The sequence below is a fragment of the Gallus gallus genome, chromosome Z (genome assembly GCF_016699485.2).
Source record: "Gallus gallus isolate bGalGal1 chromosome Z, bGalGal1.mat.broiler.GRCg7b, whole genome shotgun sequence".
Taxonomy (NCBI): Eukaryota; Metazoa; Chordata; class Aves; order Galliformes; family Phasianidae; genus Gallus; species Gallus gallus.
This window is the reverse complement of record NC_052572.1, coordinates 22,407,491-22,425,386: the sequence shown is the minus strand read 5'-3', so window position 1 is coordinate 22,425,386 and position 17,896 is coordinate 22,407,491. Positions and strand designations below refer to the sequence as shown.

General features: G+C 42.5%; 1 protein-coding gene across 38 annotated transcripts in view; it reads left to right on the top strand.

Moving 5' to 3' along the window:
- Positions 1–79: 79 nt before the first annotated feature.
- The window catches only part of LOC107051951, a 222,388-nt gene continuing 204,571 nt past the window's right edge, over positions 80–17,896 (top strand). For 10 of the 38 annotated variants that reach the window (XR_005843151.1, XR_006932407.1, XR_006932409.1 and 7 more), the window contains exons 1-5: positions 80–298; positions 429–4,303; positions 5,114–5,164; positions 7,712–7,803; positions 15,157–15,315. Coding sequence is in view for 3 of the 38 variants with exons in the window: in XM_040656313.2 (XP_040512247.1) it covers positions 4,165–4,303; positions 5,114–5,164; positions 7,712–7,803; positions 15,157–15,315 (441 nt within the window). In the remaining 35 variants the exon portion in view is untranslated. The other 28 variants (XR_006932415.1, XR_006932411.1, XR_006932404.1 and 25 more) reach the window with 20 other exon arrangements.

Genomic DNA, 17,896 nt, shown 5'->3' with positions numbered 1-17,896 from the left:
GCACGTTCCCCCCCGCTCCCCGCCCGGACAATGGCACCGCCCGGCAGCGCGTCACCGCCGCTCGCCGCGCACCGCTCTCGCCGCGAGGTGGCGCGCTGCCGCCCGCCCCGAGGTGGGCCGGGCGCGGTGCTGCTGCTCGGGTTGTGGGCTCAGTTGGGCGGGCGGGGTTGTGAGGTGTTCAGCCGGCCTGAGGGAGAAAGGGGGATTTCCCAAGTTAACGCGCTTTTTAAGTGTGGAAGCACAGAAGTGAAGGGGCGTCACGAGGCGGTGTGAAGAGCTTGTGGAAGGGTTGATCCAAGTGAGGATGCCTGAAACAAAACTGATAGATAAAGAGTTGTCCTTTCTGTTGTCCACAAGATTGTTCATTTTAAGTAGACCTATTAACCAAAATGGCACCGTTATCTCAATGGCTCGTTTTTTTTTTTCAGATCTCACTGTATCCCTCTCCAAGATGATCGGGCCCAGTGCTGGCAGGACCTGCAGCAGACTGGGGGATTGCAGCATACATATGTGAGGACTTCCTGCACCAGGGGCACCCCAGGGGAGTGCAGAGACCCACTGGGAGCTGGCGGTTCTGGTGAGAAGAACTGAGAAGACTCCAGTGGGGCCAGGAGCAGTGGCCATCGTTCTCTGCGTGTGCAGAAGACAGCCCCAGGGACTGTGGCGATCGGCACATAGCGGGTCTGATAGAGCCAAACAACTTTTATCTAATTCTGCTCATTCAAGCTGGATCACAGAAGGCTTTAACAAGGAGACTGCAAAACATTAAAAGGGACTTTACATCTCTTGGAAGGATGTAGAAGAGATTGGGAGTGTAAGTAGTGTTGTCTTCTGTCCTTCTGATGGAGGCTGGCACCTGGGAAGGAGGAGAACAGGACAAGCGAATGATTGGCTGTGTGGATGGTGCTATACATGGGGCTGTGGCTTCCATGATCTTCGACAGGCCTTTGAGGTGCTGAGCATGTTGACTTCAAATGAGACACAACTGACTGGGTGGGACAAGAATGTTCTGGGAAACAAGCTGTCTGGGCTGATCAGCAGAACTTAAAACTAGATTCGATGGGGAAAGGAGGTGGATTTCAAAATGACAAAGGAAGACTGGCGAACGCTGTCACTTTAGAAGGCAGTGGAGATGGACTTCAGATTTGTCCCCAAGGAACTCAGGAGGGCTCCCTGAAGAAGCTAATACTGCTGATTGTCTGGATGATGTGCCTCTATACCAGTGCCAGCAGCATGGGAAATAATCAGGAGGAGCTGGAAGACATGGCACAACGGAAAAACTTACCTAGTTGCTATCAAGGAAATGTGGAATGAATTGCACAGCTGGAGCACAGTGATCAAGGCCTGCAAGCTTTTTAGGAGAAATACAGGGGGATGGAGGGGCAGGGGAGTTGCTCTCTGCGTTAAGAAGTGGATAGATTGAAAAGAGCTGCCTTTGAAAAACAGCCATGATCAGATGGAGAGCTCGTGGGCAACAGCAGGAACTGGTCCATTGAAGGCCATCTGGTGATTGGGGTCTACTACAGGTTGCCCCATCAAGGGGAGCTTGAGCACAAGGCCTTCTTGCTACAAAAGGCTCTCATCCTGATGGGAGATTTCAACCACTCAGATGTCTGCTGGGGAAACAACATGATGGGCTGCAAGTGATTCAGGAGACTCCTGAAGTGCATGGATGAATATCAGGGACTGGTCCAACAAAGGACATCTGATGTTAAGGGGTCTACTACAGGCTGTGTGATCAAGGGTAGCCTGTGGATAAGGCCTTCTTGCTTCAGATACAGGAAGCATTGTATTCACAGGCTTTCATCCTCATGGGGAATTTCAGCCATCCAGATGTCTGCTGGGAAAGAAGCACAGTGGGTTGCAGACAATCCAGGAGACTCTTGAAGTGTGTTGATGATAACTTCCTGGTCCGGGTATTATACAAATTGACCTGAGGGGAAGCGTTAAAAGATCTGTTGCTCACCAGTGTAGAGGAGATCATTGAGGAGGTTAAGATAGAAGGCAGTCTGGGCTATATTGACCATGCCTTGGTTGAATTTGTGATCTTGAGGAATATGGGCCTGGAGAAAAGCAAACTCAGGGCCTGAACTTGAGGAGAGAGAACTTCTGGCAGTTTAAGGAATTATTAGATGAGATCCCTTGGAAAGCTGTTGGAGTAGAGCTGGCAGCTCTTTTAAGGACACGTTTTTGAAATCACAAGAACTCAGTATAGGAAAACAAAAAGAGAAAGCAGGAGACTGGTAGGGCTGAGCAAGGACCTACTGGTCAAACTAAGGGAAAACAGGAACTCTCTCTTGAACTGTCTTTCTTGAACAGGGGTGCCAAAATCTGCACACAGTACTGCAGAATTGGCCTCACCAGAGCAGAGTAGAGGGGGAGGATCACCTCCCTTGACCTGCTCACCACACTCTTTTTAAAGCACCCCAGGATACCGTTAGCCTTCTGTGTCACAAGGGCACACTGCTGGACTATGATCAAGCTGCTGTTCACCAGTACACTCACATCCTTCTCTGCAGAGTTCCTTTCTATCAGATCAGCCCCTAATCTGTACTAGTGTGTAGAGTTATTTCTCCCCATGTGTAGGACTCTACACTTGCCCTTGTTGAACCTCATAAGGTTCCTTTCTGCACAACTGTCCAGCCTGTCCAGGTCTCACAGAATAGCAACACAGCCTTCTGGTGTGTCAGCCACTCCTAGCTTTGTATCACCAGCAAACTTGCTGAGGGTGCACTTTATCCCTTCATCTATGTCCCTTATGAAGATGTTAAACAAGACCAGATGCAGTTCTGACTCCCGGGGAACACTGTTAGCTACAGGTTTCCAACTAAGACTCTGTCACTGATCACAACTCTCTGAGCTGTACCAGTAAGCCAGTTCTCAATCCACCTCACTGTCCATTCATCTGTCCCACAGTTCCTAAGCTTACCTATGAGGATGTAGTGGAAGACAGCATCAAAAGCCTCGATGATGTCAAAGTTGACAACATCCGGTGTTCTCTGCTCATCTATCCAGCTGGTCATGGCATCATATAAGGCTACCAGACTGATCAAGCATAATTTCCCCTTGGAGAATCCATGCTCACTACTCCCGATGACTTTCTTCTCTTCCACTTAGAAAGGCTTGGATTCCATGCTTGAAGATGACATCCAGAGTAAGTTTTCCAACCTACAAGATTCCATGATTCTGTTTCTTCATGCTTGGACTATGTTGCCATCTGGGATTTTCTGGTAATTGCCAAGAAGTTGGGAAGGTTCCATAGCACTGCGTTTTCAAATTTGTCCTCGGTGAACTGTCTCATATGCAGTGAATTTCATGCAACATCCAGTATAACATTAGGAACTCTTCTTTAGGACTGCTACATGGATAGCTAAAGTGGAACAACAACCTATATGGCACATGAAATGCCAGAGTTTGTGGAGGTGCTACAGAAGAGCACAGAGGATTAAAGTATCTTGTTGACACTGATGAAAAAATAGAGGCAAAAGGCTGGACATGTTCATATTGTGAGCTAACAGCTTTCTTCCAGTCATATAGTGAACTCCCTTATTTTGAGACATCCTGACATATGATTTTGATCCCTAGGTCTACTCTGAGGCAGGGGAAAGAAATTATAGAAGTCACTTAAGATATGAAGGGAAGTGGATTAGGGATGGAATGGTACAAAGCAGGGGATAGAGATCAGATATATCTCAGACAGAAGAGACTTGCCTGTTTTAAGTCTGCTGCTGCTAGCATCGTGTGTTGAATGAGACTCAGCAATAGCCAGTTGCATCTTAGATTTCGTCCAAGTAACAATCTAGAGTAGCTTTTGAGTGAGGAGAGATGAAGGGATGAGAACATATAGGGATATGTCTGCTGGAAACTGAAAACTTGATTCAGAAATTCACTATTTAAAAATGGAATGTTGTTTTAAATTAGAATTATTTTTTATTTGCGTGGTTGTAAATTGTTCACAGTGCAAGCGGGGTCCTCTTCCTGGGAGTTGTAAGCCTATTAAAAGAAGTGCAGGCTCTGCTATTTCAGCTGCCTCTTGAGGATCCCTTAGCAGTTTAATTGTCCTCCTGTCCAAAAGCCCATTTCCCAGCTTGAAGGTCCCTGATGGCCATCAGTCAAACCAGAAGACGTCGATGACACTTGTAGGCAAGAAAAAAGTTTAGTTACATGCCATGTGCACTCTGTCCGGTAGGGGGAGATGTTGCCAAACGGCAGGAGTATTCAAACTGGAGGAAACTGGGTTTCATGGACGAAAACAATGAATGCTCCAAGGATCACCGAGGAGACGGCTCGCTGTGGTTTTGGGGTAAGAGTCAGCCTATTGGGTTAGGGCCACGCAGGTGGTGGGGGAATGGCCTGGAGGGGGACGGGGGTGAGATTTTTGGTGCCACAACTGTAAGAAAACCCCACACAATCATCCAACACAAAATCAGAGGGGTGAGTTAAATTACAGCAGTGCGAAGGCTGTGGGATGCTGGATTGACTGTTCCATACTTTTTAAGGTTGGAAACGTGACATGCTGAGGCAGGTTGCTTCCTATCAGTGTCATGCCTGTGACTTCTGCCTTGTGAGTGCTCAAGGGCCAGTAGATTGAAAAGATAATCCCCTCCTGGTGGAAGCAGAAGTGCTTTATTTATGTTCAGTAGAGAGCTGCAGAGACAGCTCTAGTTTGGGCTTTTGATCTGTAAAGAAATTTGATCTGATTTCCTTCTGGATGGATCACAATGATTGGTGTGGGTGCCCATGCCCAGGCCGCTAAACACAGAGATAGATATTTGGAACAAGCTGTAGGCTTCAGCCTGTTGGAAGCCAAGTTGAGACTGTCCACAGTCTCAGGCGGAAGCTCTGGCAAAGCTGTGCTGCACATGGGCATTTCTTCCCAGTTGTACTTTCCTTAAGAGTTTTGTTTAGAAAATATCTCAGTAGCTTTCTATTTATTGAGTAATGGTGACAGAGATCTCTGTACCAGGAAATGCTTGCTGGGATTAACTAAATAGCTGGAATGGCAGAAAATGTCTTTTCTTTCTGATTCAGCATGAGAAGACAATGACTTTGCTAAGACTTCTGTGTTTCATCCTTCTGATTCTAGCTCAAGCTGTGTTCTTTCATTTTTCAGATAGCCAAGAACAACTGAGCAGAGAGCGGCATTTCTGGGAAGAGGCATCAGGTGCCCATGGATTTCAGTTCAATCATGATAGTAAACTGATCCATAGAGGCTTGCAGAAAATTTCAGAATTGTCATTTGAGGAAGTGAGGAAAGAAGGGAGCTGTCTGTATGTATGTATGTAGTGACTTGCATTGCTGTGAGTCTCTTCTTCTTGCACTTCTGTGGTATATCACCTTATATCCATGCATCAGTATCAGTGTACACTAGGAAAGTTACACTGATAAAAGAGAAAGCAAGGCCTCTACGTTGTAGTAATTCAGGAAAAAAAAAAAAGAAAAAAGAAATGACTTAGCATGAAAGCTTTACTGTGACTTAAAAATGACATTTTCCTGTTGTAATGTGCCAGTATCAACCAAGTAGCAGGTGTGAGAAGGGAAAAAATGCTGATCAGAATTCAGAAAATTGCTTAAAAACAGGATCACTTTAGAGGCTTTTCTGATTTCCTGTAATGTTGTGTTTTGGCTGGAAAATATGTAGCTGAGGTCAATGTAGCAGAAAATAAAAGCAGCAAAAACATACATGGGGTTGCTGTGCTGGAATGAGAGTTGCATTCCTTCCCAAGTTGGTCACAGAGAATGGTGCCTGTTTAAATTTACATAAAACAAATCCTAAAGCGTCTGTCATGCCATATTCTAACATGTGTGCTGTTTCCTGTCAGTTTAGTTTTGCATTATGAGAAAGCTTTTGTTTAGATATAAGCAGCTTTTGTTACTCAGATTTGCCAGCATGGGTCTTTGCTTTTCTTTTCTTTCCGCACTGCAGCAGTGCTGGTTGTGGCCCGGGCACTGCCGTGCTGGTGTGGGCTGGCTCTGGAGTGCTCTGGCTCCAACCTCACTGCTCCAGAGGGCATCAGCCCCTGCTTCTGAGCACCCTACTTATGCGTGGATTCCCTGCTAAGAGCTGGCCTGCGGTACTGCCTTGATTTTGCCAGGAAAGTCAAGAAAAGGCAGAAATCAGTCCTACTTTTCCTGTGAGCCTTCATGAAGGAACTGCATTGGGAAGATGAGAGGAGGCCATACACCAAGTATGGTGTCCATAGGTGGAGATGGTACTGTTTCCTACAGGCTCTCTTGCTCTCTGCTCATGATCTAGTAGTGCCAGTCTCGGTGTCCACTCTGGTTCCTGCCTGGTATTTTTGCTTATGTGGCTGTCACTTGATTGTGCTAGTAGGAAAACACTTGGAGCTGTCATTCCTCATGACTGGAGGTCCATGGAAGGTGCCAGCTCTACTTTGCTGCCCATCAGCAGGGCTGGTGGGGCTCAGCAGCTGTTTCTCATGTTCACGGCCAAGGAGATTTTCCGAACAGATAAATCCTGCTGACTTGGCCTTGTCCTCTTCCCGATGAATGCAAGAACTGATTCAGGGTTTGGCCCTTTGATGGCAGCAATGCATGCAGAAGCTGAGTGTCTCCCAACATCACGTGTGCGGTTTGCTAAAAGGTTTTGCAGAGGGAATGCAAACAGTATAGTCTGGCAGAGCAGTGTGGTTTCGTAGGGATATGAGTGGTGATGAAACCTCAGTCCTAGGCCAGTGGTTTAACCACAAGTCATTAGGACTTTGCTTAATAGTAGGACTGAAGTAAGTACTTGAAATTGTCCCAGAGAGTTTTCTGCAGCTTTCCAACCAAACTTAATCAGGTCCTGTGATTAGAACACCTGAACCATTGAAAATGACTCACTGCTTTCTTTCCTAAGGATGTAAATCAGGAATGTCCAATCCATGGCCTGTGGTTTTCAGTTGATCTGACACAGCTGGCAATACAACCCGCCTGATGCCCCCTTCTATAAAGAAGTTGGCTCTACCTTGCTGAGCAGCCCCAGGCATGCACCTATTGCTAATGAACAACCAAACCAACAGTGTGCTATTAACAGTGTCAACTGAAACCAGGACATGGGGAAGGCAGTGCTGTGCAGTGCTGACTCAAGCTATGGCAAATAATGTATCAAAATGCATACTGTGGGCTAAATACAGTGCTCTGAACAGCAAAGAGTACTAAGCCATGCTTTCTTTTCTGACAAAGAAATTTGAAAATGGGTTTCAAGATTGCAAAGAAAAAAAAATAATCAATTTATGTTTGTGACACCATTTTCAGTTGATATAAATACATTACCTGCACATTTTCAGATGGAATATGTAGAGTTGCAGTCAACTCAAAAATCTGATCATGTCTTTTTACTAGACTTTCCATAATCCCTGTCTTCTTCGCTTCACAATCATACCTTATTCGTGTCATCATTTCTTGGCAGTATGCACATTTGTGGGCTGTTTTTCAAGGGTAAAGCACAGGAAGAGTAAAATTCCAACAAAACTCTGACCAACAACTTCAAACCTCACTAAGAATTGCAACTGCTGCTACTGAAGCAGAGTGATACATTTGTTTCACAAAAACAAGTCAAATATCGTGCTAGTTTTATGTATTTGTTCCTTTTTAAAAACATTTTAAGAAAAATATTTAAAATTAAAATCTTCTGTTACTTACATATTAAAAGTATTGTATATTTTACGGGTGCTGCTCTGAAAGTAATGCCTCCTGCTTATTTCCATAGAAACTACAACAGATACGAAGAGCTTGATTCTCAAGATAATTCCTCTTCACTTGATGAATCCCAGGCAAGCCAAAAGGTTGGACAACCAAGATGTAAGTTAACACATGTTCTGTTTTGCTGACAAAGTGAATCCTGCTTTACAGAGCTCATGAAGCATGGCTAGTGCGAGTAGAGACAAATGTGTGATGCTAACTTTCCATTCTAAAACAGCAATCTCAATTAGCTCTTTCTTTATATTATCTTCTCTCCCTTCTGACAGCTCTCAGTAGCAAGGATCATACACTGCTGAGAAGCTGAGCCACACAGAGCTCTTTCAGCAGCATTTTATTTCAGTTTTGCCTCTTTCCCAGAGTGACTGAAGGCATTAACTGTAGAGTCACCATCACATAAAAATTTGAATTTGAGCCTTGGTCAGGCAGTCTGGGCCTCTCTGTATCTGACTTAGTGCTGATGTGTGCTGTGTATGGCCCATGTGCACTTTAGACTCATGTTGAGGCACTCCAGCTGCTGATAGTGGGGGACTCAGATGTGTGACCTGTAGTGGCCAGTGGGCAAGCCCAGCCTTGAAAACAGGCCTGGTTCTGAGCTTAGCTCATACAAGCATATTCAGAATGCTGTTTGTGCTGACAGAGATAAATGGATGCTGTAAGAAAGTGACAGAAAGCAGAGTTCAGACTACACTTTGTGGGTGATATTCCCCTTCATGTTTTATTTCCAGTTATTTTAAAATTACACAATTCATCTTCTCTTCTGCAGACCTCTGGGCAACAGCCATCCTACTTCATCAGGATGCAGGCCAGAGGATTTCTGACCATTGTTGAGCTGTTGTGTTTCTGTACTGCTTGAATAGGCAGGTGTTTTCTTTTATGTTGTTCTGTGACATACCAGGCCTTTTTTTTCACATACTCTTACTTGTTAACATCCATACTGGTATTCCTCAGGTCCTGTTTTGACAAGAAATATAATGGGGTCTAGTCTCTGGAGAGCCAGAACTTATGCTGAGGATACATCTTTGCCCGTATTAGGAGACAGGCTTGGAAAAAAGGGTGTTTTTAAAATTTAAAGAATATTTATAAATAAAAAAATAGAGTAAGGAGAGGAGGAAAGGGAAATAAAAAGTCTCTGTGAACAGATGAACGTTTTTGCCAAACCTATAACTAGTAGTAGTACGTAGGTTTGTCTAGAATGATTTCCCAACCACAGAAACATTACTTAAGCCTGAATTAAAACTTTCCTGCTATTGAGGCATTTATAATGGTTTTAATCGATGTGAATTCTCTGTGGTCTAAAAGTTTGACCAAACTCATATGTAAGACTTTTCTGTAATAGTATGTCAGTCTGGATTGCTCTCCTCCACCTGGCTGTGTTTTTTCACAAAACTCAAGGAACTGAATATTACTAAGACCTCTACTGCTTTGTCAGTAGCTAAGGCTGTCCAGCATGTGAAAACATGTTTGGAGGGAACTAACATGAAACCAGGTCAGTAATATGTAGGCACTGCTTAAGAAAACAGGTTGGTAGAAAAGTACACATCCAGTGGCAGTGGAGCTTGATGGTAAATTAAACACTGAACAAACCTGAGCACAGGACTGAAGGGTCTGCATTGTGAAATGGCTCGACTAGCTCCCAGCACATGTAGCTCTGGGCATTTTTCATTCTCCAGGAAACTTGTGGGTTTGTCTGGCAATTACCAGTTACATTCAGGCAATTACCAGTTACCATTACAGTCTGGCAATTACCACAGGCCAGGGGTGTTTCTGCTTGTCAGTGATAGTGCATGAACCCATTGCAGAGGGAAGGAGACCATGCTGTGGGTCCTGCTGTTCCATCTGGTTACATTGCCAAAGAGTGGTGCTGGTTGTGTTCAATATACAGCGGTGTCCCTAAGGCTGTCTTTGGGTATGGGCTTGGTTCTGGCCCCAAGAAGCCAAGTGCTCAAAGCTTATTTACCCTGTGAGAATTCATGAGAGACAGGGTGGAATGGAGAGCTGTTGACTAGCTCAAGGAGGTGTATGGAGCTGTTGGGGTCTGAATGAAGTACCTTGTATTGCTGTCATGGAAGGAGGGAAGTATTTATTAAAGAAGCAGCAGAAATAGAATCCAAAGAAGAAACTCACTGGGGGATGGCATGGCAAGGAACAGTCAAATTGAGGTGGAGGTTCTCTCATGAAATACTTATTTCTTTTTTGTTTAATCCAGTTGTGTGCAAATCTAAGCTCATCTTTTTGTACTCCCCTGCTTGCTCTGTCTGATCCCACTCTGCTCTATGGCAGAGCCTAGTGTTTTCATGGCTGGGCTACTGAGTACCAGGCTCTTTGGCACAGACAGTGGCTGGGATCAGGGCTTGCATAGCATTCCAGCTTGGCATGTTCTGCTTTCTCCCACTTCAAATCCTTTTGCGTTTTGCTACCCATACTTGTTCATTCCTGGTAGAGCATAGCCTCTCTTCACCAAGGTTACGGTGTGGCATTACTAGCAGCATTGCTTCTCTCTGAGATGTGCCGAGACTGTGATGCAGAGGCTAGAAATGTACCCTTTCTCACCTGACAGGTGCAAACCATATTGTAGCAGACCTACCTTGCTTTTTCAGGGGCCTGAAGCTCTGCAGTTGAATTTTACACAATCTCATCTAAGTATCTGCTTTTTGCAGGCTGAAAAAAATAGCAAGAAAGGACATGGTCAGCAAGACAATTCCCCAGATAATTACAGAAACATGTTTAATCTTATGTTGCTGTGAGCCCGTTGTTTGTTTCTTGATGTCTGTAGACAGAACATTTATCATAACTACTCTGAATTATCTCAACATGCCATGATGTCAGTCTGGGCAAGAGTATCCCTTTGAAGTGGCCTTCCTTTCAGTAGGTGGATTGAGCAAAGGAAAGGAGAAAGGATTTAGTGAAGGTTACTGGAACAGCTGAGATCACTGAGCTCACCCAGCGCGGATGCTCTAGCATTAAGGATTGCTTTGTGTGCCTTCAGACACCAGCAGCTGATAGGGTAGCCCTATAGGTACATGGGTGATGAAGGGCAAGATTTGGCCCTGGCACCTGCAAGTGCAAATCCCCTGAAAGTTACCTACAGTGCCAGGTCAGCATTTGGTATTGTGAAGACTAATGGGACATGCAAGATGATTTCCAGAATTCGGCAGAAAGCACTGGGCTGCGTAGTTTGTCCATGCCCAAGGTGATCAAGCTGTTCTCTATCATCTAACAAACAACAATTGGAATTATGGGCTGAGGGGGATGTCTTTAACCTTGTAGTGAAGCCTGTTATGGAGGCTTATTTTTCTCATGCCCCAAGCAGTTGGAAGCACTTGAAAAAATTGCCGTGATACATTTTTTCCCAAAAAAGAGTGGGCTGTAGTTACCCTGTGGAATGTGTCTATGTCTCTATCTTTGCATTTCTCTAATTTTGGGCTAATTTGACTCAAAGATGTAGAAATGTCAATTTCAAATGATTTTCACGGGACTGACAACCTGGTTAAAGAGAGGAGAGATGATGAGGGACTCACTTGAAAGAGAGGCAGATGTATGTATTTATCCTCTATAAAGAATGACTTGGGAAAGTGATTTTTTGATGTTTCTCATAAAATAAAACTTGGAGGCTGTGCCTGATCAGAAAGCCCAGCCTTGAGAGATAAAGCAGTGAGAAGCCATACTTAAGTAGTGCAGATTTTCTTTGTACTTTGTCTCTTTTTAAGGGAGCGTAGGCTCTGAGCCACTACTTTGCGACAGGCACTGTCATCCCGAGACAGGCTGTGCCACTGTGGTCTTGGTCACTACTGAAATTTTATGAAACCAGGCGTGAGTCAACAGTGTCCTACTGACTTGTTTCCTGCAATAAAATGTGGCTCACTGAAGGGCATTGCCCCATTTCTCTGAATGTTTTGACACTGTTAGCTATTATCAGGTTTTATTGGTGCCTGTCGGGGTTTCATTGGTTCACGAAGACCAAGCCTTTGAGGCATGTGACAGGGGATACGAACCAGAAAAACAAGCAACCTCATACTGTTACAAGTCATGTTTCTTTACTGTAAACATGTAGAAATTCTTTGCTGAAAACACAATATGGGAAAAGTAAACTGATAAGTCTAGATCAAGGGATGACTGAGCTAATGCAGATCATTTGATAATCAAAAATAATACTCAAACTGAAGATAGTCAGTAGCTTTCTTGGCTATCTTGCAGTGATTGGGAATATTTTAATTGTCACTGCAGTTACTGTTTATGTTTTTCTTTAGGCTTGCTAAATTCTAGCTAGCCATTTAGTTCTCCCTTTTTTCATCTCATTATACTTCTTGTTTTTAGACATTACCAACAGAAGAACTCAAGTGTTATGAGAAATATTGACATTACTGTGTTTCTAGTCAGACCGGAATGAGGAACTTTCAGATTTTTTTCTGGAAGAAAAGGCATGTGATGTTGTCATTTTTCTAAAGCAGTTAATTTTGAAAAACTTTAAAACTATGCCTCAAGCTACTGGTTGCCCTGCAAATAAAAATGCAATTGCAGTATTGAGTTAGCTGTTCTGTTGAACTCTACATTGTGTATGTAACTATTTAAGAAGTCTGAATTCCTACACTGAGCTTCCCTTTACATTATAGTCTCGTCATCATTTTGACACTGCCAGTGGCTATGAACGTAGGTTGCTCTGAAAGTAATGCCTCCTGTTTATTTCCCTGGAGACTACAACTGATACAAAGAGCACAATAGTACTGTGACAGAGCAAATTCTCAGCTAGAAAACGCTGTTTTTCAACAGAGTCACCACCATTAGCTATGCATTCTCACCAACGAGAAGCAAAAGCTTGCATACTACACTGCTACAAATCTGTACCATGAGAGGTGACCCACTGTTGCTGTCACCAGTGAAATGCACCACTCAGTACCTCAGTGTACTCACATGCACTGTTTGGTCTCCATAAATGTTCAACAAACATCAATGAATGTCAGTGGGTGCCATTTTTTCTGCATGGAGGAATTCAGTGTCACACCTTTGCTTCATATGCACTTCCATGTCAGATGCCATTTTGTCAGAGTGCCCCTCTGCTGCCATCTGTTACATGGCCACAGCATGTAATAGGATTTTGGTGGGAAGGTTCAACCTCTACTGGCATACCACCAACATAATAAAATGGGAGGCATTACCTTTGGAGCAGCCCTTGTATTTAAATAGTCGGAGACTATAAGATGAACAGTGGGGGTAAAAATTATTATAAAGTGGTTTGATTTATTTCTGTGTCTATCAGGCATTTGTGTTGATAGTATTTTTATGTTCTTAGTTTTCATTTTAAAATAAACAGTAACACTCTGATGGGAGATCTCCTAATTTCCTGCTAATAGACTTTAAATTGAAAAGCATTTTTCAATGGCAATGCTGTCCATTTAAATTATAGATTGCAATTTTGTTCCATTTTTAAGCTCTTCTCTTCTGGCTGGAGATCCTTGGGTCATAAGACATTTATAGCTTCTTTAACAATACATAACAGCAACAGAATTGACACTTCTACATACATCTATAAAGATGTTGAAAGTGCATTATGGCTATAAGAGAAAAGGTAAAATCAATGAGTTATGGGGGAATCTGGTTTTCACTCGGTTCTTCCCTAGCCCTGAAACCTGCAGCTATCTCTTCTGCATGTTGGTGATGGACTCATGTCAGTCCACAACTGGACAGATTTTGGGACCAAGTGAAGGCCCCTCTAGTTTAGGTGTCTGTACATTCCCTCTTTGGTATTAGAGATATAAATTTGTACATACGTATTGACTCCATATCTGCATCACCATCCGTACACAAATACATATATGAGCTATATTCTCAGTAAAAAGTAGAAATTTATTGCTACTGATGGGACTTCGGAGTTATCTGTTATACAGACATCTGGGGATGCAGATGGTGGGTAGTGGTGGAGGGCAGAAGGAGCATCACAGGGCTATGCCAAGCCACAGGCAAAAGAAACTTAGAGTGTGAGGTCCTGGCCCTGATGAAGTAAATGGAAAATCTCATGCTGTCTCTATAGCCAGTATTCCACACATTTGAGCAAAATACTAAAAAGGAACCAACTAGAAAGGAGAAACCCTGGTAATCAGTGACCATGGAAAGGAAAACAGGAAAAGTACATGGCATCTTAATGAGGCTGTAGTTTAGCAACACATTTTTTTCTGTAAGGGACTGGTGTAGTGTAAGAGTGATTCCTCAACTCCAAATTTATCTGCTTTGTTGGTTTTGTATCTTGGTTGCAATTTTATTTTATTTTTATTTTTTTAACAGTGATAACATAAGGAGCCTCTACATCTTGAAACATACAGAAAGTAAATTTTCTGTATTCACTTTGCAAGTCAGACTCCTGCGTATAAATTTGGTGTTTCAATGTGCAGTTGGAGGCTTATTGTAGCTTTATAAATGCCCACTGTTGGGAATAGGAATGGGAGAATTCTGTCCTCAAGGTTCATTTTTGATGTCCCTTGATGTGAGAATATTACCACATTATGTTGCATCAGTCACGTTGAATATTTAGTAAATGACCTTGACTATTAAGAAGCCATTAATCAACAAATCATCAATAGGATAAAACTTATTGTCTCTTCTTATGCCTTTGGACAAAAAGGACAGTGCATGACTGTTCCAGAGCTGCTATAATCAGAAGAAAAATGCTCCCATCCAGGTGAGTTAGTGCAGTTTTGTTTTTGTAGTGCCACATTTTCCTGGTGAAGACATGAAATCCTGTGGGCTGATGTGTGAGGATGTTTTGCTGGCTGCTCACCGGTTACCAAGGAAATCTAGAGTCCAGAATTTTTTGATTTTATGGATGTGAACAAGCTGCTTGGGACAGTTTGTCTGGGGCATTAAAATGAAGGCAAAAAAGGCAAGAGCAACTTTGTTTGGAAAAGTGATTTTTAAGCATGAAGAAATGTCAAGAAACATGTATGTATTTCTGCTGAGGCAGTTGGGGTTATTTTATCTCACATTCTCAAGAAGTGCAGGTGGACATGGGAAGTATGTTCTATGGTCTTTGAGCGGGACAAGATTAATATTTATTTATTAATATAAGCAATCCACGCTTATCATTTTTGGTGTTGCTGGTCCTAAGCGACACTAAGCAGTTGCTGTTTCCATGATCTCCTTCATTATGTTTCCAAGATCCAATTGATTTCCCTGTTACGTATATTTGTATTTAACCTTTAGTAGGACTGGATCTTAAAATATGCATTGGCTTTTAAAATGTTACTGATGTTTACATGTATGCTTTGGCAGATATGACCTGTAGAAGAGGGAAAGTATCAAGAAAGCTTTATGTGAATAGCCTTGAAATATGGTGCCTATAACATGACTCAGTGCGCTGCCTTCCATCCTGATACATTTTTAAAACACTTAAGACTCAGACTTTTAGCCAATGCAGCTTTGTGCATATCTTTCTTAGGTCTGCGGTTCCTGTTTTCTGTATAGGTCTACTCATCCATGCTAAACTTCAGAGAGATCCCTCTAGTTTCTCCTGATACCTTTGCATTTCATTCAGTATGGCGTGTTGTAGAAGTGAGACTCAAACCCTGGCTTTCCTGTGCCCACAACATTGTTACTGGAGGAGCTGGATTCACTGAATGGCAGGTAATCTCTGTGATGGAGGGACAACAGGGAATTTGTCCTCTGTTTTCAGCAAGAATATACCAAGGAACACACTGTGTTTTTATATGTAGTTAAATGATTTACAGTTAAGGATGGACATAAGCTATTTTATCTGCTACTACATGATGCATTGCAAATGAGTTAGCAATTATTAGTGCAGGGTCTGTTGATTAGTTATATGTGTGCATACATTATGTTACAGGGTGGAATATGGTTTGTAAGGGATACCACAGCAAGTATGCATCCTCTTCCGTGTTAAAGGTGTCTCTCAAATCACAGCATTTTCTGAAGAGATGCAACACCACATTCATACTGCTGTGCTGGAGACTTCTGACACAAAATACAAAGCCTCATGAGTGCAAACACACCCTATTTAAGGACACTACTAAATATTCTGTTTTGCATTAAGTGCATTTGAAACATGATGTGTAGTACCACTGCTAGACATGAACTCAGGCATGTTTACATTTGGTGATGATGAGAAGAGAGACAATGTTTCTGATGATAATAGTAGAGAATTGCTGGTAATTCAGCTAAGATACAATTGCAGTGATGTGCACCCTGACTGGCAGGATTCTGCTGTAAACTGATGACTTGCATGCATTTGTGAGTTCATGTGTTAAAACAATAAAGAGTTGGGGTTGCTCTACAGAGTGTTAAGCCCACCTACTCCCTTGGCTGCCACAGAAACTCAAGAAGATCAGCAGCAGGCAGGAAAACTGAATTTTGGTCTTGCAAGAACTTATGCATGTGCCCAACATTAAGACTGTGTATAGATCTATTGGTGTTAATTGCACTTCTCAAGAACTTTCTCCAAGATGACTTTTAAAAGCTTGCAGGACTCTAGACTAATAGCATCCCAATATTGGACCATATGAGAAGAATGAAAAAATGTATCATAAGAAGTGCTCTATTAATTCAACAAATGTATTTAAGTTTTAATTATTTATAACATTTGAGAGTATATTAGTAAGTGTTCTAAAGTGTATTGATAATAGTAATGAAGTCTGAGTAATTTGAGACCTGATTACATCATCTTGCTCTGAGGTCCTGCTTAGAATTGGAAGAGAAAATACTGATATTTGTTTAAATATCAAAATATGATTCAGCATAAAAGTGCTGGTTTGACTAGATTTCCAAAACAGAGTCCTTCAGGTTAAATTTCTGGTCCTGTTGGTGTGTCAATTTGGCTTGACTTTCAGGAGTACTGAGTATGTCTATTTGTCTACATTGTCAGGGTTATTTAGGTTAGTTGGATAGCTTGGACTGTTGGTTTAGTCACGATGTTTGTGGTAAGAGAAGCAGATTGCTCTATAATTTGTAGATTTTAGAACAACCCACAAAAGCTGGAGGCTTGTTCAACTTTTACTGTGTGTACAAACACACAGAAAAATCCAAAGGAGCCAACAAAGGCTCCTTAATCCGCAAAGACGTCTCACTATGCAAATAGTGATAATAGAAGATGCCATCTTATAAGCACATAAGAATCACAGAATGACAATCAATTTTTATAAGGCTGTTGTGTCATCCTCTCTGTTTCCTGAAAGGTTTGTGGGTATGAGGAGGATATGTGTGCCTTGACCAGGCCCGTGAGTTACTATGGCTCACACAGAAGAGACAACCTTGAGATCCACAGTGTCTGATGGATGTCCCCCCTCTCTTTATTAATGGGAGAGGTGTCATGGCCTTGCATGGACCAGTTTGGCACAGCAGAATGAAGATCCATCATACACAGAGTTATGGTTCTGTCACTACAGCTGTAACAGCTGGAAGTTGGGATTTAGCAGAGGACACTGCCATTCAGTGCCCAGCCTGAGTGGCCTGTGAGTCTAAAGGGCTCGTCCTGGCTGAGTGAGGAAATGAGCACAGTAAGCAAAATGTCTCTGCCAAAGAAGCCAAAGCTGGATCCTTGAGGAGGCTTCCTGGCTTCCCACCAAACTTCTGGGGTGGTAAAAGTGGCCGTCATGGCTCTTAGATTGATAGGCAGCTGTGCCCAAGATGGCTTTCTGTGATCATCTTCTGTCACCTACTTTGTGGTGCTCTCCTTAACACTCGCATGGAGAGACCACCAACACGTACTGGCTATATACAGATCAATATGCCATAAAGGATGATCATTAGGAAGATAAAACCTCCCTAGCTCATTGGCAATGATTTTATGATATTTCTGATTAATGATTCCATTTCAGCCATTTCAGTGCTCAGCAGTCTTCATTTGCTAGTGTTGATTATGGGAACCCATGCCTTGCCTGAATCTGAGTAATTTTGACCAACAAATGTGAATTAAAATCAATAGAAATGTCATTAGCATCCCAGTGCCATGAAAGATAATATGACCATTTCTCATGCATTCAGTTTATTAAAATCTGTTAAAGTGTGAAATATGTATGACAAGTAATGATGTTTTAATCTTTTGCCAAGGTAACAATTGAAAGCTGATTGATTCCATTCAGTAATTATAAAATCAAAATGATGGAAGATTGTAATCAAGAAGGATTCTGTCTCATACTTTGTCATGCCTCCATGCAAGATAAAATTCTCATTTATAACTTCTCTTTTATCT